Consider the following 24589-nt stretch of genomic DNA (forward strand, 5'->3'; position numbering starts at 1 on the left):
AATTGCGATTTCAAATCTATAACTTATTTCCTTAAGTCCTTAGATTCTTTATAAAAAATCCTCTTTATTCTTTAATGATTGAAAACCTTCTAGGTTCACTTTCCTTTTGATTTCTTTGATCTTCTTAAGTGCATAAAATAATTTTCATTCTAGATTAGCATCAATAAGTTACACATCATTGTCACTTTTACATTATTGACAAATAGTTTCTATGGCTATGAAACTTCATTTTTATCATAACCAAAACTACTAGATTCACGATCTGTCACATAATCAATCTAGTTTTTCTTTTTAAAACTATTTTTTTTTCTATATGCCTTCTTCTCATCAAACCTTTCATTTTCATCATCTTCACCTTTATTTTTAAGAGGACATTTAGATGCAAAGTGTCATATTTTCTACAATCAAAGCATATGAAAGGAGGTTTACCTTTGTATTTACCTGAACCATGCCTAAGACTTCTTGAGAGATGTGCTTCAAGAACTTCAAGATCCTCATATTATGATGAATCGAATTTAACATTTGTTTATGCCTTAAATTCCACTTCTTTTCTTGTAGACTCACTTTCTAGATTTCCTCATCTCATAAGAAACATGTGCTCCATAAATGTCTTTAATAGTATATTTGTTTATGTCTGTGGATTCTTCTATGGAAGAGATCTTGGAATCAATGTTTTGGTAGAGATCTTGACACTTTCTTTAGAACATCAACATCTTCAATTCCTTCTCCAAGTCCTCGTATTCCATTTAATATTATTTCATTTATCTTGAGTAGATGCTCTTCCACCTTTTTATTGTCACCCATCTTTAAGTCTTCAAATCTTGCTTTCAAATTTTATATATTTGGCTCCTTAACTCTATCATTTCCATGATAGTTGTTTTTCAAGTTTGTCCCATACTTCTTTGGAAGATTTATAATACATTACCTTCACAAACACATCTTTAGATACAATTTTAGGAATTAAAAACTTATCTTTCATATCAGTTTCATATTTATTTTTATCATTAGGATTTGAAGGAAAAGTGTTAAAAACCTTGTAGTCATTAGTCATTGAGTGATAGACAACCAATAAGTTTTTATCATGACTTCCAAAAAAGCATAATCTAACCCATTGAATATAGGCACCTTTGAATATCCATAATGAAAAATTATTTCACTTATCCAAGACCTACTCCAGGCCATTAGACTTCAGACATGGAGCCTATCTCTTATACCTCTTGTTGGAATACAAACACCACTAGGAGGGTGAATCGGTGGTTTACATAAACTTTAACAATTTGAAATAATTACAAGATATGTGGGATATATCATGAATAAGATAGAAAATAACAAGGTGACACAATATTTTATAGTAGAAAACTCCATAGCATGAAGAAGTGATCTTCAATCCTTTCCTTTTATTAGGCATTTTGAGACAAATATTTTTGAGTTGCAACTCAATGAACAATCTACATCATTTTACATTTAGGAACTACAACTCCAAAGAACACCCATCCATATCTCCTAAAGCACACACTTCTTTTATATAAACTAAAAATAAAGAATTTAGAGGGTTAGTATATTTCCATAAAATATATTTTAAATGTTACCACAGATATACAAATATGAATTTTAGGTTAACCAAAATGATACATTCAAATCACAAAAATATCCAACAAAAATTTGTAGCTCATCACCAAATAGAAGTTTCTCGTTACTTTAAAAAATTGATAAAAAGGAACTTCAACTCGTTGTATCAAATCTAAATAAACATTGTGCCAAATAAAATGTCATATAATCTAACCATAAGAACATTTTAAATCTAATCAAACATTGTACCACATTTTCTATTAAGAATAATTTTTAACATGCTCATTTATTTTATCAAGGTGATGAATGAATATATTATTAATCTTAATGGTGAAGTCAATACAAAAAAATTAATAGTAGAAGAGACAGTAATCAAATGGAACAATGCTCTTATTGCTCAGTTAGAATTGACAATTTTGTTACAAGGGCTTAGAGTAGCACGAGGCTTGAGACCTCAATTTACAATTTCCAAGATGATCTATAATATTGGAGTAGTGAAGGGTTGGGAATCCACATGAGGGCTACAAAACCTTGCAGAAACTCTTATCTATACATCCATAAGCACAAATAAGAAACTCTTACCCATACATCCATAAGCACAAATAATAATCTATTATTTTCTTGCAGCTCAATACAACATGCTTACAAAAATGTTATTATGCTACAAAAGCTATCTATAATTCATGTAGCCTCCATTTTTCTCTCTCACTACAAGGCTTCACACAACTCTCTTGTCAAAATTATATGCTATGTCAGTCTTTCAAACTTTGATATCCTTTCCTTTGTTCTGCTATCTTAATTTGTCAATGGAGAATTCTGTAAAGCAAAGAGTGTTTCTTGCAACAAAAAACAATGTGATTATATAGTTGTGGCTTTAGCATGACAAAGATAAGTTGAGTTTTTCGTCATGAGCCAGTGATGATAACATTTGTGTTGCTAGAGAAGCAATAGTTTTTAGGATGAAGAAGGTGATTAAGAACATGAACTAACATAAACCACACAACCCTAGAGTTGGCCTAATTTTTCACCCATAAAAAATTTGTGAAAATTAGGAAGAATTGTGTTAAAGATTGCTTAGGGTTTCTAAAAATATTTGTCTATCCTATGAACAAAACCTTAACACCAGTCATGTCATGTATTTTGTTGAAATATTCATAAGTTGACATGTAATGGTGATACATAAAAAAATCATGTTTATAGTTTATATTCCCAAGTTTTGAGACCATTATCTTTTCTTTTTTCATGCTCTTCTTTATATCTTAAGTTGTGGCCTTGCAAAAATCTCCCAGGTGCAACTTCATTATTTTTTAACTGCTAAACATGTTGATAGGTGCGAAGGAGTGAAACTATCATCTTCAGGTCTGCACAACTTCATAACATTTATAGAAAACTGCATGGTTTATGTTGCAAAGAAATGAACAAGAAAATAATGGATCACATGGTCGCAGGGCTAACTGGCTAGTTAGAATATTAGACTATGATGTTGCAAGACAATGAAAATGTTAAGGCAAATGTTGAGCATAGCTTCACATGGTTTCAAAAATAGTTAAGAGATTAAGTGGTCATGTTGCAAACAAAATAAAAGGGGGCCAAAGTTTAACTCATCACAATTTCTCAAGTGGTTGAAAGGAAACTCAGGTTAAGGTGGCAAGGCTGTGAAAACTTATGATTTTTCCTTCACAAGGTTAAGGAAAGAGTTAAGTATTCTAGGTGTGATGTTGCAAAAACATGAACTGGTCAAGCCCAAATGCTTATTGCAAGGTCACAGGAGTTTGGATAGTTTAGAAAGTTTTAGTTGTGAAGTAGTAAAATGCAGTCGATCACATGTTCATAGGAGTTAATGAGTAATCATGAGTTAGGCCCGCAAAGATGTGAGAAGCTACCATGTGGATGAACCTGATGATGTGGCAGTTTTCTATTAGAGTGAGTTGGCATAGAGGAAGTTTTTGATTGGTTAAAAGTACTAGAAAAGATCACATAGTTACAATTTTATGTGAGTTGTTGATCTTAAGGAGAATCCATGGCTGTTGTTATGTTGTTGTGAAGAGTTGCTCAATCTTTAGTTATAGCGACATCACAATAGGTCGACACGTGTCCTATATGGTTGTCACTATTTTGTTGTGAAGAGTTGCTCAATCTTTAGTTATAGCAACATCACAATAGGTTGGCATGTAGTCATTACATAGAGAAAGTGAAAAGGTGGAAGATCCAACAAATCAAAAGATGCCACGTGGTAGGCTAGTCAAGCTTGGTTTTGACCCAAGTGGAGAACAAGAGAAATGGAGTTACGATCTAACACTCATCATAGGATCGTAAGAAGAAAGATGCATTGCTACGATGATATGAAAGGTTTTGTAAGATCACAGGCCTCCAATTTTAATGTTGAGATACTACGCTACATCATGAGATTGTATGCTCTTATGCTCGTCAATCGTGAGATTGTAAGACTTGAAATGATGAGGCCCAATGCTACTTAAGGCAGTTATCCTAAGGTCATAAGATAAGAAAAGAAAAAGCTTGATCATGCGATATGGTTGTTATTGTAATATCATAAAGACCAATTTGCAATTTTTCAATAGAACAAGGCACAAGTCGACACTGAACAAAAAGATGAGTTATTCAAACTGCACAGTTTTTATGGAGATTAGAATTTCAAGTAGAGTAAAGCAGTAGAGAGAATCAAATAAAGTCATATTCATGGAATGACCACCAAGAAAGAAGTAAATATTTTGAAAGCAGTGGCAGATATGAAGGCTTTTTCGATAGAAAGAAGTTGAAGATGGGTAGTAGAAGACAAAAGGAATTAATTTGAAGACTCTTGCTTATATTATATCCTCCAACAAAGTTGGTTTTCTCATCATTTTATGAAGATATTTCGCAAATCTATTATCTGATGGTGATGAGATTTGATTTTCGATTAAAGAGAGTAGAGATAGTTTCAGTGGCAATAGCAGGAAGAGTTTCAAGTAGACACATGACACCATCAAATCTAATCTAGGACTTTCTTCCTGTCTATATATTCATCTTCTTCTTTCATTGTAAGGGTTTCAGTTCTAGTTCCATTTTTTGCATCTGCGATACTGGAATAAGGTTCTAGTTTCTATTGAAAATCCTTTCATTACTATGATACCACAAGGACGGTTCTAGTTTGAAGGTTTTCACGACTACGATTTTTTATTTCTCAATATTTTCTTTATTATGAACATCAGTTGTGATTTCTTATAAGAAAATAGACTATACAATCGTCTATTATGTATATTCTAAGTCTTACATACATTTGATGTATTAATTTCAAGGAAATTAATTGAAAGCATTATTGAAAGTTTCAGTCTGAAATTTGTCTCCATCTTCATGGGTTTGTAATTTTCTATTAATATATGCATATTGTCTAGTTGCAACTTGGCTTTGAAGTTATATGTCATTGCATGTTTTGCTATTGGGTCAAGGGCTTAAGTAAATTTCTTGATATGCATTGACAAAATTGCAAGGATCATGGGAGGATCTTATAAGTATGAATCTCATTTTGAAAATAGATGTATGTTTGCAAGGTGAATGGATGGATCAGATATCTAAGTATATGAATGTATTTTGGGTATCCATGTGTATGTTTTGATTTAGTTTATATGTCCAATGGATAAGGGATTGATCAGCTTGGAGATTGCATGTTTTGATTGTTCATACCTAGGTTATACTGATAATCAATATCATTAATCAAATTCTTTTTCCTTTCATGTTGACTCACTTAGTTTATCAAATTCATAGGGCATGTTATTAGCTATCTCATGTCTATTTTATTTACATAAGCCTACAAGATTTAGTGGTTTTTATCTGTTATATAGATTCAGTTATATGCTTTGACACTGATACCATATAAAGAATCTAAGGTCCACCCACCTAGGTCTTGCAGAGCCTAAAGAGAAGAAGGAGAGTAAATAGCCTTATAATTGGCCCTGGTGTTTGAATAGGTACATTAAACATGGGAATTAGCTGCCCCTAGGTGTATGTGTTCTTATCACTGTGTTATTAAAAAATTGTTAATTTAGGAGCCAACACTTGGGTTAACTCAACAGTAATGCCATTTGAAAGGAGATATAGTTTGAAAAGATAGAAGAAATACATGTCATGCTCTCAAGAGGCAAGTGAAAGATAGCAAAAATACATACTCTCAAGAGGCAAGTGAAAGATAGCAAAAATACATGTCATGCTCTCAAGTGGCAAGCGAAAAGATTTTGCCAAATAAACTTGTTGAAAATTAGTCACGTGGTTAAAAATAAATGGGAAACATGTGGAAGCTCAAGCTTTGGCATGAAATCAGCTAAAGACAAATAAAGCTTCCCCTTTTAGGTTAAATTTACAGCTGACAATTTTTAAAAATTCAAACGTATTGATGATTTTCTAATTTAGAAATGCTCCAAACTCGGTCAAATGTCCAACTCAACGCTTAAAGTGTCCAAAGAAATATTAGAAAATAGAAATAATCTCAAAATACAATTTCCATTACCCATCAAGGCCAAATGTCCAACTTAACACTTAGAATGGCTGAATGGGTTTCGATGGTATGAATAATAAGTAGTTCTTACTTTGAGGCCAAATGGGTATTGAGAGTTTGGTTGCATCCTCTCTAAAATAGACACTAGAAGATCATTATAATCAGTGAAAGAATATAAAAATGATTCTTTAAAAAAGGAAAAGATAACAAAATTTCTATGCAGCATTAACCTAGGAAAAGGAAGGAGGGAGATGGAGACATTGGTATAATGGCATCTAGAATGAAGTCAAAGTGTAGATATTATGCATGCTAGAAATGATTGTGGCAATCTTGCCTCAATTGTAGAAGATATTTTCAGTAATTTTGGACCAAACAAATGTCCAACACACATTACTTCGACAAACAAATGACCATTCTAAAATTGATAGTTAACTGAAAGGCATTTCCCTATAACCTTGGCTGACATCCCCTCCTCTTTCCTTTTAGTTTATCAATTTGCAATCAACAATTTTTTTGAGGTCTCTTTAGCTCTTTATTATAATTATTGATAAATGATGGAAAATGATGCAGAATATAAGAAATTAGAATTTTTGTTACCCCAACGAAAATATAAAAGAACTCAATTACAAATTAGGACTAATAATCATGCCCATTTTTCCCAAAAAAAATCTAGAGTCAGACATAATATAGTGTACCTGAATAGCGCAATATAATATTTTAGGTTGGATTGCTTATGGTTTCCTTAGAGATCACTCTTAAAAGTAATTATCATGGAGAATATGTCAAAATTTATGTAGTAGGAAATCGTAGAACTCATTTATTTTCCTTCCATGACTAAGAGGATCCCACATACAAGCATCACTTTCATGAGAATTTTACATGTAGGGTTAAATTTTTTTCCTTCTCAGTATAATTTATTGTAATAAAGAAATGCATCAGTCATTAACAACTGACCATTGAAATGCTACCAAGAATATCTTCGTAACAAGCTAAACAGTGAACTCCTATCATTTCCAAAATAAATACTGCAACGAATGGTTTTATAGAATTTAATGCAATTACATCAAGCTGAACTGTGCAACATTAGTATTTATAATATTTTGAGTAATACTAGTGTTGGCTTTGAGGATTCCAAAACATAGAGCTTCAAAGGAAAATTCAAAATCTAATATAAATAGTCAGGGATTGAAACAAAGTGTTTATGCTTTGTCTATATTTTTCATACTAATACAAATGACATAATTGAAAAATCACATATTCGAAGCTTACCCTCACTGTAGAAATTGACAAGACAGGTAACCTGCAACGAAGACAAAGGGGAACTTGAATCGACAGCCATATTGAAGAAGTAAAGTGAATCCAATCATAGAGATGTTACCCACCAACTTTACCACCCTAAATTGATGGAAGAAAATGATCATTTAAGAACTAAACTTTTATAATCCGAGCTTACAAGTAGAGATGAAGCTGGAGTTTATTTCAAATAAGAATGTGACTATCTATACAATGACTCTTTGGTGCATATATGGCAGTATATACATTGAAAAGAATGAAACAAAAGAACTGAAATGATATCTTACGGTCTAATGAAACTATATCAAGCTAAACTGTGCAACATTAGTATTTATAGTATTTTGAGTAACACTTGTATTCGCTTTGAGAATTCCAAAACATAGAAATTCAAAAGGAAATTCAAAATCCAATATAAACAGTCAAAGATTGAGACAAAGCACACACAGTTTATGCTCTATCTATATTTTTCATACTAATAGTAAATACTGTTGGGATATTCAAATAGGAATAATGCTTCTGAGAGGGGGGTGAATCAGAAGTATTGTACTTTTAGCATTAAAACTTTTTAACTGAAAGTAGATTAGATGCATATAAACATATCAAACAATTATGAAAAACACATAATCATCACCACATAACACTTGAGATTTTGGTAACCCAGAAACCCTCCAGAAATAAGAAGGTAAAACTAGGGTGGGGATTATACCCACAAAATCACTGCAGTAATAAAGTTTAACCACTTCTGATGGTCTGCCCTGTTAAAGGCTTTACACTGTATCAATAGTGAGCTGGTTAAAGGATTTCAAACACTTTACATGAAGTGTTACCCTATTAAAGAATTTAATCACCTATTTAAAGGATTCTACAAAATAGTTGTTAAGCTAACCTATCACCATAGGGTTTTCTTCTGAATACAATTGCTAGAGAATATTAGGTATAATAAACCTGATAGATTACAATCCTTCGATTGTTGAATATAGGCACTTGATCTACTTTTCTTGGTCTTGATCCTTTGTGATCTGATACTCTTCACTTTGAGAATAGTTTTCCCTTGAACACCCTCATCCATCCATCATTGGGTTCAATGTAATTTTGTCTTCCTTATAAAGACATTTGAAGACTTAGGGTTAGGTATGGATCTACGATCCATATTGAATCTTTGTTTCCCACTCATTCCTTGCACTTCTCTTATTGGTTACATGCCTTCTCCATTTTTCTTATTGGTTGCATGTTGATTGCATGGGAAAAACAAAAGATTTGATCTTATCTTTTAATCCTTCGAGATTCATCATATGTCAGCCATAAAAATGGTTTACATCTAAATTTGTAATGTTACAAACTCATATGTGCATTCTGTGTTGCTCGACACTTACTGATCTCTGATACTTGACACTTATATTAAACTGGCTTACTCGGCACTTGTTGCATTTCTGTATTGCTCGGCATCATCTATGACTCGGCACTCAAATATCACTCAGCACTTGTATCATGCTTGGCACCTAAAGTCATTTAGCACTTAATCTTCACTCGGCACCTTTTGGATTTCTTAACTCGGCTCATGTTGTGGCTCGGCATATGTAGTGTACTCGGCTCCAATGTAGAAAGTGATTAAGTGTGTTGGCACTCAAGTGTCAAAAACCATTCTAAGACTAACAATCTCCCCCTTTGACATGAGTGACAAAAACACTTAATTACCCTTATGAGTACATGCACTAATATGCTTGGTATATACAGTCAAAATTTGTAATGTACAATATATATACCTCAAAAGTATTGTAACTCCTCCTAAGTTGATTATACCATTATCAGTGTTGTCTTGGTAACCAAAATTTGATGTTGTATATCATGCTCCACCTTTGTTGTCTTATTTCCCCCATTATCTTGTCTCCCCCTGTTTTTATTATCTCCCCCTTTTTTACACTTATGTCAAAGGGTTTTAAGGGTTAAGACCATATTTTGCCAAAAATGTGTTGTTTACCTCCATAATCATCCTAAGAGCTGCATCCCAATTATGCAAAGCAATTTCCAATGATTTATGCTGGAGGGCAGTCTCTGTAGCAAGATGAATAAGTCCTTCTGAAGTAGAAAGATTAGGATCTTTCTTGAGAACAGTTTCAGCATAGACTTGTTCTTTATGGAGGATTGCCAAATGTGGGGTTATAGAAGATTGGAGCTGTAATAGTTTGGCCTTGATGGTGGCCTCTTCTGTTGTTAATATAGCTATTTCTTTCTGAGTGTGAATTTTTTGAGCAAAATGCTTCTCACTTTGAGCTGGATCTCTAGGTAGCTGCATGCTAGAAATATTCAAATTTCTTTCCAGGCTCTTTATCTTTTTGATGCAGGAGCATCCAGAGGTATAAGGGCAATCCTGTGTCACCAAAAAAAATATACTTAGACTTAGTTTTTGTTTCATGTGTTTTCATTTTTGGATACCCATTTGGGTCAAATAAAGGTTCCAACTCTCACAGTTCCACTATCAGTGTTTGTGTAAATCCCAAAAAAAATAGGAGTATGTAATTGAGCCATCATTTTGGTGAACTAGGAGGTGTAAATTGGCTAGATGAATGTAATTGTAATTTAGAGCATTCCAAAAAAAGAATCAGGTTAAAAGGCCCCACAGTTTGAAAGTTATTGCAATTTTTTGGGTTGTGGAGACCTCTTAAGAATGCTTCAAAGTCATGTTAGGGGCATTAAATGACCTTGAAAAGGGCCAAAAAATGGGGGACGAGTGAAGCTTGTCCATAGGGCTATAGAGCGCTTCGAGAGCTTTCCAAAAATGTAAATGGTTTGTCAATCGGAGCTATGGTTCAAAAGTTATGTCTCTCGAAAGTTCGATTACCATTTCTGGATTCTTCTAGATTTGCGTCGACTTCTAATGCAGCTTCTGGAACCTTTTATTTGGTCAGTGGATGCCTACTAACACTTTCTAGAATGTACTCCTAGTCCTTAACCCTCCAGGGTCTATTTAAGGAGATTTCTGGCATTGTAAAAGGCAGTTCGGAGTGGAGTTTGAGAGGAGGTACTAAAAGGAGAAATTATCTCCACATTTATGCTATTGTAAGCCCTTAGGGCATGTTTTGAAGTTTATTTTCTCTGTACTAAATGTACTAGCTTATTTTATAGTTAATACAATTCCCCTTTTTCTGTTGTGTCCATTCTATTCTTGGGTTGTGTCCCCATCACTTTTGGTTGGTCTCTTGTGTGAAATATGAAGTCACGCAACTTTTTGTATAATGAGAATATATTCTCAACTACCTTTTTTACTTTGTCTATGACCTTTGCCAATTCTGTCTAAGAAAGTGCTATTTCACTGGATATTTTCTCATTAACCTTTCCTTGAAATTTTCTTTTAGACCATTCCATGAGTTTTGCATTTATTTCTAGGTCTACATTTGTCACCTGTTCAACAATATCTGATAATTGCTCCATAATATGCTTTGACTCATCTGGTGACTGAATACTGAAGGCATCCATAAAGATGTCTTTAATTTGCTTTTGTTTATACTCCTTCCTGAGTATTTCTTACCTCTTCCTTCTATGTAATGCTTCTTGTACCTCATTGATTTGATCAATGTTTATTGTTTTTGAGTCATAGCTTGGTATGACTATCTCCTCATCTAGTTCAGGGTCTCCATAGTGAAGTACCCTTGCAACTTTGTTAGAACTTGATCTTGGTGCTAATATTTGCAATGGTTGTTGTGAAGGAGTTCCCAAGGTAGGAAAATGTATCAATGTTTGTATTGCCTCTTGCTCTTTAGGGGTTTCCTCTGTTTTCTCCTCTTGCTATCTACCTTGATCAATTATTGTAATTTTAGGAATTCCACCTTGTGTTTGAGCTATAGGATCAGATGTAATAGTATGTCCTATTTGTTCTGTTGCTTTTTCTCCTACTGCACTTGGCTTCTATACTATGGTGTCAACTATGCCTATTGAAACAACTGTTGGCATTTGAAGTTGACCACTAGTAGCTGTAGAGATGTTGGAAGGTGGTTCTTGTGGATTCACCTTATCTCTAACAATGTTTTCTACTAGTTTTTGCAATTCATCCACACTAACCAATACTGTATCTGTACATAATCTTGCTTGTTGTGTGGATTGGTCAAGGATTCTTCTGAGATCCTCTACAGTTAATGGATTGATGTTCTGAGCAGAAGTGTCAAGAACATCCTGTACAGTTATTGTTTCTACAGGTGTGATGGGTACATGAGGAGGGCTAGAAGGCGGCATTTGTGTGTCTTGCACACTATTATATTGTTGCTGCTCTTGCTCAGCTATTGCCGTTATATCCTACTTTTGTGTCTCCTCCTCCATTTCTCTTTTTTCTTCTTCCTTCTTCTATTCTTCTTATTTCTTTTCTTCTTCCTTCTTCTCTTCTCTACCTTGCTCTACTTTTTTCTTCTCTTCTCTCCTTTTTCTTCTTTCTTCTGGTGGAGTAGAAGCTTCTTCCTTATATTCTTCTTCAAGAAGATCTTCAATCTTTTTGTACAAGTTCTTCCATGATTTGGTTGTTCTTTGTACAATATCTTCCATTTTGTTTTGGAGAATGAAGAATGCCCTATATTTAGGAGTAAACCTGGCATTATGCCTTTTGACTACTTTTTCTACTTGCTCCTTAGTAAAATCAGGCAGTATGCTTGCTAGGGTTGATTCTCTCATCTCTTTTTCCATTCTTAAATAGAAATGCCATCTGTCTTCTACAATTTTTGATAGTTCATCTGGAAATTGTCCATCTAGTTCAAGAGGGGTGTACTTGAACTATGCCATCATTCCATAAATTGATTCCTCTATTCTATTATGTTCTTCTTTAGTGAACTTATTAAAATCAACTTTATTTATATTGCTTAAATTTCTATTTCCAATCTTTTTACATATTATGTCAATTGAAGAATGACTTACCTTTTCAGATTGATCTTCTTCATCAGTATCAGGTTGAGCTACATATCTTCTTCTTTTCCTAGGCTCATCCTGTGTCTTCTTGATTGGTTTCTTCTTTGTTGCTTTCTCTTTGGCTTTTTGAGTTGAGGCCCTTGTTGCAACTCTGGTTTTTGGCTTTTGGGGTGATGGCATAATAGCTTTCTTTGGTTTGGGCTGAGCCAAAAGCTGATCTTTTGTCTTTCTTTTCTTTGGCTTGGCTTGGGTTGGTGCTTCCTTGGTTTCTTCTTCCTCGGCACCTTCCTCCTTGTCTTCACCTAGGCCTTGAGTTAATTCCATTGGGCCTTGCTCTTGTTCATCCTCTTCATCATCATTGTCATCATCATCATCTTCAGCTTCAACCTCTACCCCTTCACCAAATTGCTTCTTAATTTTCTTCATCAATTTATCTTTCTTTTTCAAAGTGGAGGCAGTTTTTAATTCCATATTTATTTTTGATCTTACCACATCATAAGTGCCAAAATGTGGGGCACTCTTATCTATTTCTTCTGCCAACAATGCAGTTATTGCTATAGATGCTTCATCAACATTGATTTCATAACCAAATGGCCTTAGCCATCTCACCCTTGGAATTGCAGCTTGAATGTAGGTGAAGTCAATATCGACTAAGAAACATATATCATTAATATGTTTTTCTACTAAAGAAACTGGTATGCTCACCCTTTGCTTCATGGATTTCTTGAAATCCTCAAAATAGCTTGTCATTAGAGTATCAAAATTTTCTCCCATTTGTTCTATATACTCATTTATTTGGAATATGATAGTCTTATCACTCCTCCATGTCACTTTGCCGAAAGAAGAAAATTCATTCTGAACATAAAAGAATATACAAACCAAAATTGCTCCAAATTTACATTGAGCACCCTTTGTCCTTCTTATTGCAGTTAGGTTTTTATTTATCTGCTGTAGTTGTAGTTCGGCAAGATCATAAGTATGATCCTTTTTCACCAGTTTATAACCTACATCTACTGCTATGCACAGAACATTGTTGAGTCTACTAGATTAGTAGAATTTGTGGGCAATAACTCTAACAGCAAACTCAACTAGAGGATCCTGAATGGTATGAATAGTCATTCCTCTCTTGTTCCACTGAGCACCTGTATTCTTTTCAATGACCTCCTCGGATTCACTTCTCAAGGTCTTGTGCCGATCTAGGGTAGGATATCCAGTTACCCTATGAATTATTCTTTTTGTTAGTTTGACAGGGACATCTTCTAACCACAGACTACCATCATGAATTCTGCTCAATACAAGTCTGATCCACTCTATCTTGAATACGGTGGGAAAACTTAAAACTTGTGTCAAACCCTTCCTTTCAACAATTTTGTATTCATCTTTTAATACTCCATTGACACACAGCTTTGCAAAGGCTTCTCTAATTTCCATATCTCCTTGGGCTCCTATCTTGCAATTGTAACATCTTCTTACATCCTAAACCATGACAACGTTTGAGGGTATGCAAGAAAGGGCTCCGGCTAGGTCATTTTTGTATGCCACTTCAGGAATAGGGAAAAAATTAGGCTGCCTAACTTCATTAAACACTAACTGTACTTCAAATGATTCTTTTTCTAGGGTTTTCTTGGAACTCGAAGCGATTTATGTAAACTAGGGTTTCTTTTATAGAAATACGAAACTGCGTAGCTCAGCACAAATGAAAATACCTTAAGATCGATGAAAACTCATTGTAGGAGGTTGCAATTTTCTTGGAATACTAGATTCTCTGTTGTGAAGTCGCTCTTTTCTCTTTATCTCCTCTGCTTCTTGATCGCGATGAGGAAAAATTATTGAAATCGCGATAATATATCCTATTTTCGTCGCATTAAATGCTCAACTGCAAAGTTGGCTTATGAAGGATTTTTAACACTACTCGGCTTGCACTATATTCTTATTTTACTCAGCTTCCATAGGAGTTTCTTAACTCGGCATCAGTCATCAACTCGGTCACTGTTAGGAACTCGGCTTCCACTAGGATTTTACTCGGCATCCAAAGACTGTTTCAGCATCATTTTGTCTTGGCATCTTGTTTCATGCAGATTTGTACTTTGCATTGCTTCTTCATGATTTAGGGCTGATGTATGATACTTCTTTGTATGTATCAACCCCATAGACTCATCTTTGAGATTAATTGGATGAGAAATGATCACTTGACCTTGTGGGTGAAGTGACCCTTTCATTGGATGTACTTGATTCATTCTTTTTCTGCCATGTCTTCTTCATGTTTATTCTAATGTATTCCTCATCAATCTTTTCTTTGCCCTTGTTTGATTCAATTTTTGGTGCTTTTGACCTTGTAGGACAATTTCTGCTAATGTGACCAATTTTCGGGCAACTGAAACATGTGGTTTGGCTTAGCCACTTGCTATAATTCCCTCTAAAATGTGTTCTTATGCAATTCTAGGGTATATGTCCATATTCCTAACAATATTGACAGCTATGCCTGGTGTTGTAATCCCAATGGTACTGACTCCCATTTCCTTTTGTTTTAGTTTGATGATTTGATGTCCACATAGGCTTTGATTTGCATTCAAATGCTCTGTGTCCATACTTCTTACAATTATAACAATGTCCATCAAATCTTTGTGTCCTTGTAACTCTAGATCTGCAATCTTGTGTCATATGTCCTTGCATGTTGCACTTGTGACAGTAATTTTTGTTTTTGGGTGTGTTTGTCTGATTGATTCTTCTACTCCTGCAAACATTAGCAGTATGCCCCCTTTTATTATAGTAATGACAAGTAGGTTTTGAATCCTTACCTTTGTCACTTCCTTTCCAACGCTCTTTGATGATTCTCCAATTTTAGTGTTGTTGTATCCAAGTCCTAATGTATCATGGGCTGATCTTGGAAATTTCATCAATTGTTCAAAGTACTTGATGGCTTCACTTGATTTGTTGAGATTCTCTACTACCTCTTTTTCTCTATTCAATTCATTCTGCAGTTGTTCATTCTGCATCTTCAAAGTGGAGATCTCAATATCTTTTATGTTGAGTTCATGATGAAGATTCATTATTTGGGCAAGTGTATCCATCTGCATGTTTGAGATCCTTGATAATTCAGTACATTTTTCTTCAAGTCTGTTTGCAAGATTTCTTTTGTCATTTTCCATCATTACTTTGTCCTCAACTACTCTTTTCTTTTGTTCAGTGATTTCACATAACATTATTGCCTGAAATTCATGTTCCATCTTGAGAGATCTTATTCGTCTGCTTGAACTTTGTTTTTCTCCATCAGTTCTACTATTGCTGCATCAAACTCTTTAGTGTCTCCATTGGTACACAATTTTGTGGTATCAATCTCCTTGTAGTTTATATCATTTTCAGCTATGGCTATATCCTTCCTTCTCTTCAAGGATTTTCTCAATTCCTCCCTTGCTTCCTCTACTTTGTGTAGAGCCAATTGCACATCAATCACTTGATTGTCAATAATCTTCCCAAGTTTGAAGACTTCCATCTTTAGATCTTTTTCTCCAAGTTGTTAGACTTCTTCTTGTGAGAACCTCGCTCTGATACCAATTGTTGGAATATTCAAATAGGAATAATGCTTCTGAGAGGGGGGTGAATCAGAAGTACTATACTTTTAGCATTAAAACTTTTTAACTGAAAGTAGATTGCATGCATATAAACATATCAAACAATTATGAAAAACACATAATCATCACCACATAACACTTGAGATTTTAGTAACCTAGAAACCCTCCAGAAATAAGAAGGTAAAACTGGGGTGGGGATGATACCCACAAAATCACTGCAGTAATAAAGTTTAACCACTTCTAATCGTCTACCCTGTTAAAGGCTTTACACTGTATCAATAGTGACCTGGTTAAAGGATTTCAAACACTTTACATGAAGTGTTACCCTGTTAAAGGATTTAATCACCTATTTAAAGGATTCTACAAAATAGTTGTTAAGCTAACCTATCACCATAGGGTTTTCTTCCCAATACAATTGCTAGAGAATATTAGGTATAATAAATCTGACAGATGACAATCCTTCGATTGTTGAATACAGGCACTTGATCTGCTTTCCCTGGTCTTGATCCTTTGTGATTTGATACTCTTCACTCTGAGAATAGTTTTCCCTTGAACACCCTCATCCATCCATCATTGGGTTCAATGTAATTTTATCTTCCTTATAAAGACATTCGAAGACTTAGGGTTAGGTATGGATCTACGATCCATATTGAATCTCTATTTCCCACTCATTCCTTGCACTTCTCTTAAATTGGTTACATGCCTTCTCCATTTTTCTTATTTGCTGCATGTTGATTGTATGGGAAAAACAAAAAATTTGATCTTATCTTTTAATCCTTCGAGATTCATCATACGTCAGACATAAAAACGGTTTACATCTGAATTTGTAATGTTACAAACTCATATGTGCATTTTGTGTTGCTCGGCACTTACTGATCTCTAATGCTCAGCACTTATATTAAACTGGCTTACTCTGCACTTGTTGCATTTCTGTATTGCTCGACATCATCTATGACTCGGCACTCAAATGTCAATCGGCACTTGTATCATGCTCGGCACCTAAAGTCATTCGGCACTTAATCTTCACTCAGCACCTGATCTTCACTCGGCACCTGAAGGTTGCTCAACACCTGAAGATCACTCGGCACCTGTTGGATTTCCTGACTCGTCTCATGTTGTGGCTCGGCATATGTAGTGTACTTGGCTCCAATGTAGAAAGTGATTAAGTGTTGGCACTCAAGTGTCAAAAACCATTCTAAGACTAATAAATACAAATGATATAATTGAAAAAGCACATAGTTGAAGCTTACCCTCAATATAGAAATTGACAAGACCGGTACAAAAGAGTTGTAATGACATCTCACAGTCTAAAAGAAATGACTATTACATGCTCAATGCTATGTATTAAAAGGCAAGTCTCCTTTCGTTTTATAGTATGTATTAAGAGCATAAGAAGTAGTGAGAAACAAATTATCTTACTGAATAGCAGAGCAATCAAGAAGTCCTGCTGAAGAGGCAATGCACTTGTCTTGCTGAATATGTCTACCCCTATTCTCAACTTTGAAACCAGAAACATAAAAAACCTTAAAGCTAAATCAACATTACCAAAAAATAAGCATTGCAAAATCCAGTAAGCTGATTAACAAATCAAATCAGCTTGATATCAAAACTTTCCTATTTAATGATGTAGTCCTCCCATCACTAGTAGTGTTCACTTTTTCTACAAGTTTGATGTACTCCTCCCATCTTGGGTGGAGTTCACCTTTTCTACAATTGCAAGCTACTGCTACATCACAAGTGAAACAGCATGGACTAGGATGATAGCAGCTTATGCCAAAAATGGTGTTTCTAAGGAAGCTCTGGGTTTGTTTTATGAAATGCAAAAGAAATCTATGAAACCAAATCAATTTACCTTTGCAAGATGTTAGTGAGCAAATTGTCCTCCAAGAAAATGCGTGCAAATATAACCCTAAATGCTCAGGTGAGGAGACTAATCAGCACCAATAGTTGGACAAGTTATCATTGGATTGATAACCTTCCTCTGAATTTTATTGGGTACAACTTCCCATTTAAGATATACAATGAATTAATTATGGATGCTTTTAATAAGAAAGCACAAAAGGAATACAAACATTTTATCTGTAAACACAGAGTAGATGTGTAAACTTAATAACTGAAAAGAAAGAAAAGCAGAGAACAACAGATTACACAAATTTTATTTGTTTTATGCTGCATTACAGATCAAAGAAATCATTTCCATCCTTCTGAGAAAATGAAGAATCAAAGCTTCAAGAGATCTTGATTATCAAAAATATATTTAGAAAATAGCAACATCAGACGCACTTAAAGAAAACTGAAAGTTACAAAAAGATAACCATCAGTGGAAAGTAAACTGCCTAAACTCAAAGTTCTAGTTTGCAGTTATCTTTCAAACCTCCCTTCTTTAAGATGTAAAGGACTACACAGATCTCATTACACACTGCATCAAATTTACTATCTAGAAGAAAATGAAAAAACCTTCTCCTGTACATTACATTTTGAAATCAAATTTTCTTTTAATAACTAACACAAAGTCTAGCAAAGTAAAGCTCTATTTTGCTACAGCTCCAAAGTCTGCCTTCTTTTCCCCCAAAGAACTGGAAATCTCTCTATCCAAAACTAAAACCCCCTCCCTATAGTAACAAAAAATCTCCTTATGGAAAGGAAAAATTGGAACCCCTGTCTTTGCCACTTCCAGTTTATTTATTTCTTCTCTTTTCCTGTAGTTTTTCCATTACACAACTGACTCTACATTTCAAAATCAAATTTTCCTTTAATAACTAACACAAAGTCTAGCAAAGTAAAGCTCTATTCTGCTACAGCTCCAAAGTCTACCTTCTTTTCCCTCGGAGAACTGAAAAATCTCTCTATCCAAAACTAAAACCCCCTCCCTACAGTAACAGAAAATCTTCTTATGGAAAGGAAAAATTGGAACCCCTGTCTTTGCCACTGCCGGTTTATTTATTTCTTCTCTTTTCCTGTAGTTTTTCGTTACACAACTGACTCTTGGAGACCTTCTAATCTGCTTCTTCTTCTTTCTTCATAATTTTTCTGTTATTAAAACTGATTCATCTTCCCTGCACTACTGGGTACATCCCCTTTTAGTTCTAATAACACTTGTTATTATAATAATGATGGGTCGTTATTAATATAAATTGGATTTGTAAAACTTTTAACAATAACCTCGGGAAGAACTTTGTATGTCTTTTATTCACATTTCCACATGCATAGGCTTTAATTCACCTTCTTCGTGTCAACAAATAAGAGTATCACCCATGTTGACAAGTGACAATTTTATCAAACAATCCATTTGCTCTGCCCGCGGCCTAAAAAGTGTGGTTATATTTTAACTTCAGAACAACCACCTCAATCTCAAGCATGTACAGAAAGCTGCATTTGTAGTTCTTTGATCAATTGTCTCCTGGATCAACCTCTTTCATTATTCTCTCAAGTATTATTGTTATCTCAGAAAAGCTTGGCCTCTTAGAAGGATCGTCATGCCAACATTGCTTTAGTATTGTCGCTACTTTTGGGTGTGTGTTTTCAGGAATTGGAGGTCGCAAACCCTGTCTAACACCTAGCGCAGCCTGTAATGGTGTCAGAGAAAAGAATGATTCGAACAGATCAGAAATGGGACTCTTGTTTTCATTAGTGTATGCCCACTGTTTGAATTCTTGAACATTCCACATATATCTGCTCTCAATCTCCATCTTATCTGTGCCATTTCCTGCTGCTAAATTAGTGGCGATGTCTCCATCAAATATATCCTTGATCAGAGGAAGAATTGGAGAAAACCGTGTCTGTAGATGGAAGATAACAAGCAAGGTAAGGGAAAATGAATTCAATGTGTCGTCCTTTGGATCATTTATGTTGTGTGCCTTTGTCCAATATTTTACCAAGTAAACCAGCTCTTTGAATCCTGTGTCTATTTGACTTATCCAGCGAAGGAGTTTAGACTTGGTGATAGCCACTAATATCGACTCCCGTATGTATCTCAGGTCCTTCTTTGTGATACTCTGACCAACGACCATAACATACGACCACCTTGGATTTCTATGAATGAGCTAGCGGGTTGGCACGATCGATACCCATGCGGCAGTGACTCCTCACATCTAATTCTGATCCTCGCATGGCATTTCGGGCTTGTCCAGACCTCGTGGTGGCCAATGATATGATCGGGTTTTATGATGAAAGAGCATTTCAAAAAATTTGTGTATCTCCCATATTTTCACAGCAACCCTATGGAGATGACAACACTTGCACAGACCATGTTTCCAAGAGAACATATGCCATCGTGCCGTGTTCGCAACCCACCTTTGGTGTCAAGCTTCAAATGTTGCAGACCATGATTCACCTTGAGTTCTCTGCTATTTATCTTTGAGTTGATTCCACTTGAACCGTTGGATCATATGAGAGTCGACTGTGTTGGGAAGAGCTTGTATGGTCTCAAGCAAGCTCCGAAGCAGTGGTACCTCAAGTTCGATCGATTCATGACTGAACATAATTTCATTCGGTGTGAATCTGATTCATGTGTCTATTACAAGAAGTTACCTGATGGTTCCTTTATTCTTTTACTTCTCTATGTTGATGACATGCTTGTCACCGGTTCATCTATGAAGCTGATTTCAGAATTGAAAGCAAAAATGTCAAAAAGGTTTGCCATGAAAGATTTAGGAGCAGCGAAACGGATACTTGGCATGGACATTATCCATGATAGACACAAGAAGGAAATAAAGCTTTCTCAAGAACACTATGTTCTTAAGGTTCTAGAAAGATTTGGCATGGCGGATGCCAAACCGGTCAGCACCCCTCTCGCTGATCATTTCAGATTGTCTTTAGCCATGTGTCCCAAGACACAAGAAGAACAAGACTACATAAAGAACATCCCTTATTCTTCAGCAGTCGGTAGTCTTATGTATGCAATGGTGTACACTTGTTAGGATATTGCCCAAGCAGTGGAGGTTGTCAGCAGGTTCATGAGCAATCTGAGTAAACAACATTGGGATGCGGTAAAGTGGATCTTGAGATATCTTAAGGGCACTTCTGATTTTCTACTGTGTTTTGGTAGCAAAGACACTTCACTCAGAGGTTATACGGACTCAGATATGGCTAGAAATTTAGACAATAGAAGATCTACTACTGGTTATGTCTTTACATTTGCTGGAGCGGCGATCAGTTGGGCATCAAAGTTACAACAAGTGGTCTCACTTTCCACTTCTGAGGCTGAATACATTGCTCTCACTGAAGGAGCAAAATAGTTGATTTGGTTGCAACGTCTGTTTGGTGACTTTGATTGTCCTCAACAAGGTTTAGCATTGCATTGTGATAGCAAAAGTGCTATTGATTTAGCTAAAAATGCAGTGTTTCATAGCAGGACCAAGCATATTGAGGTTCGCTATCATTTCATTCGAAGTAAACTTGAAGAGGGCAAACTTCAAGTCTTGAAGATTAACACCAGGGAAAATCCAGTGATGCATTAACCAAGGTTGTTCCATGAGAGAAGTTCGAGTTCTGTCAAACTTCTCTCAGTGTTGGAAAGAAATAACAGTAGGGGAATTCAGGGGAGACTCGTACATTACCACTGTTGGACTTCAAGTGGGGGTTTGTTGGGTGCATATGTGAGGCCCAACAATCAATTATGCTCATTTTATTATTGTTCCCTCCAAATTGTTTGTCTCTTCATTTCCTTTGAGACTTTATAAATATGTTTTGGAGGTTGATCATTATATATTGTATTCGAAGAGCTGAAGCAACAGCTGTGATGTAAAGTTCAAATATTTACATTAATAGAGATCTTCCCTGCAGTGTGGACGTAGCCACAATTTGTGGTGAACCACGATAAATCGTGTGTTTGCATTTCTCTTTTCTTTTGCTTGTTCTGTTCATTTCCAGTTTGCACTTTCAGCGAACTTCACAGACTGGAATATGAACTCGACACCCACTTCGGTTAGATTCCAAGTCGACATCTTGGACTTCACTGCGGCTTTAATGATTGCTCTGATAATTGGAGTGCTTTACGAGCCTTGGTTCATCCTTATTGATATGACAATTCCAAGCTTTAACAAGCTGGAACATTCGATCAAACAGTTTGCACAAAGCTACTTATCCCTTGCATTAAAGAATGAGTCCATTCCTTTTATGTTCCCCATTGGCTTATATACCGAACTTGCAGCTATTGATAATGCTAGGCTTAATATTAGAATGAAGGTCTCTAAAGGTCTTCGCGGTCTATATCATGAGTACATCATTTGCATCCATCTTTTGTTTCTGCACATTTAACAATTCTTTTGTGTGGTTCTGCACTCCCTTAGGTACACAATGCTTCAATGTTTTAATGAATTTTTGTCTGTTATAAGAGCTTACCGATATATATTGAATGTGCCATCTAAGTAGCTTAAACCTGTTCACAGTTAGGACTCTCATTTATCCATACAGCTTTCTGATTCATTTATGGATCACAAGCATTTAATTTTCAAATCTGCCTCTGTATCTTTCGATGAAAGATCTCTATAAATGGAGACTCTTCATTAAAGAGAATCATGCTTTGACAATGCTCAAAGAGGGGAATGGTAAACTTCTGGTGATGTAGATCAATGTGTGAACTCGATGCCTTTGATAACTCCATCTTCACGGGCTGATTGTGATATTTCATTGATCAAAGGCTTTTTGATCCTTGAATTTGGATCTAAACTTTAAGGCTTTGGAAATAGATCTATTGAGCCTAGACCTGTATACATTTATGTTGAAACATTGATCCTTTGGACTTGTGAACTTACAAGCTGCATTTCTGAACTGGTCATGAACTGGCCATGAGTTCACTGAATTCGAACCACAACATAGTGTCAGACCTTGAACCTTGAACCTCATGCTCATGAAAATAATGGCAGTCAAATTGGCATGTCAGGAATTTGAATCTCAATCTGAAACCTGGCATTTTTAATCTACAACATAAGATTTGAACTTTGAATCCTTGACCTTCAAATTGTTGGACTTTCGTACTGATCCTGCAAGATGAACCATCTGAACTATTGAACGACTTCAAACTACTTTAAAACTAGGTTCAAAGTGGTTCGAAAACACAAATTACAAGTTTTAAAACCATATCCATATTGGATACTAACACAAGAGTAATCAGAGCTTGTCCTAATTTAGCCGTTATTAAAGAAATTCATGAGCGGATTGTTGTCAATGGGTTTCAACCTGATGCTTTCGTGGAGATTTCTCTGGTTGACATCTATGGGAAATTTGGAAATTTAGAGAATGCACGCGAAGTGTTTGACAAAATACCTAAACTATATTTCGTAACCTAGATTGCAATGGTGGCGGGATATGCGAGAAATGGGTATCTAGAAGAGGCTCTGGTTTTGTTTCAGAAAATGGGAAAGAGGGATGTTAATCGTGGAATGGGATTATTGCGCGATATGCATAGAATGGGTTGGTCGATAAGGAAATGGACTTATTCAATAGAATACTCCAGAAAAACCCAGTGTTGTGGAATAGTGTGATTAGTGGGTATGCAAAGCTTGCCCAGGTTGAGGAGGCACTGGAAGTATTTGACAAAATGAATCGGAGAGACGTCGTATCAAGGAACACTATGGTTGCAGCATATGCGCATAGTGGGGATATTGATGAGACTTGTGAGCTCTTTCAAAAAATGCCTCAGCCTGACATGGTGTCGTGGAACTCCGTGGTCACAGTATATGCACGGAATGGGTATCGTGACGAAGCCCTTCAACTCTTTCACAAGATGGCCAAACCAAATAATATGTCATGGAATTCAGTGATTGCAACATATGCACATAACGGGAAAGGAGCAGAGGCCCTGGAGCTTTATGAGAAAATGCAAATTGCAGGAGTGAAGTCAGATTGGAAAACCTTTGCCACTTTTTTTTTCTGCATGCGGCAAACTCGGCAAACTGGAAGCTTTAGAAGAGGGAATTGATATGGAAAAGGAAACAACAAAGGAGAGATTTCAGTCGGGCACTTGTAGATATGTATGCAAAATGTGTTAAAGAAATAATAATAAATGGAAGCAAGATGGCACAGTATATGGCTCACTTGCATGAAGAAAACACATGCAAACACGCTAACTTTCCTAATGGCCTCAAATCCTTTTGCAAAAATGGTAACACCAAAGCTTATTTCACTCGCCTTCTGCCAAAACACAACAGTTGGTAAAGTCTTCTGCAGAAAACAGTAATTCCAAGAATGATATTTTGATTTTCACTCCTCTTGTCTGGAAACTTGCGAAAGCTATCAATGTAGCCAAAACAAATGTGACCGCATTCGAATTGAGGATAGCATTGTTCATCTTTTTACTGTGAAAGTTTGGAAATAGACATGATATGAGAAAAATGAAACAATGTTATTGGCTATAGCAGAGAAGATTAATCAAGATTTATGTTCATGCCTTGCCAAGAGTTTCCTGCTATGACAGGAACTAATAAGAGACTGTTTACAAACTTATTCAACCAACTTATGAATAGGAATATCTTTATTTTAACATCCACACTATGTCCTTTCTATTTTTCATAACCAACTTAAACCATAACTATCCAAACAAATGTTTGCACCAAACCAACTTGGTACAACAGATCCAAATTGATAATTAAATTGTATCACCGGTTTTTAAAACAACCAAGGTAACAAATTAAATCAGTTCAATAAAAATAATATTTAGAGCATATCTGATTTTGTTTATAATCAAATAAATAATGAATAATGACTATGATCCATACCAATTTTCTAAAGGAACCCAATTATATGAATATTTTGATTTATGTCCAAACTTTTGGAATCA

General features: G+C 35.4%; 1 protein-coding gene and 1 pseudogene across 2 annotated transcripts in view; one reads left to right on the forward strand and one right to left on the reverse strand.

Moving 5' to 3' along the window:
- LOC149541159 (protochlorophyllide-dependent translocon component 52, chloroplastic-like) overlaps positions 1-24589 on the forward strand; it is a 154905-nt pseudogene that overhangs the window by 126736 nt on the left and 3580 nt on the right. The gene's annotated exons all lie outside the window — the stretch shown is intronic.
- On the reverse strand, positions 19114-19820 carry LOC149541160 (protein HESO1-like). Its single transcript, XM_089800312.1, has one exon. The coding sequence runs from the start codon at positions 19818-19820 to the stop codon at positions 19200-19202; it is 621 nt and encodes a 206-aa protein (XP_089656438.1). The 3' UTR covers positions 19114-19199.

Source organism: Cupressus sempervirens, chromosome 9 (assembly GCF_028749045.1).
Source record: "Cupressus sempervirens isolate cs-2001-9-10 chromosome 9, ASM2874904v1, whole genome shotgun sequence".
In the NCBI taxonomy this organism is placed as follows: Eukaryota; Viridiplantae; Streptophyta; class Pinopsida; order Cupressales; family Cupressaceae; genus Cupressus; species Cupressus sempervirens.

Coding starts and splice junctions, on each gene's coding strand:
- LOC149541160 (XM_089800312.1), bottom strand. CDS start 19,820: ATGGTCGTTGGTCAGAGTATCACAAAGAAGGACCTGAGATACATACGG.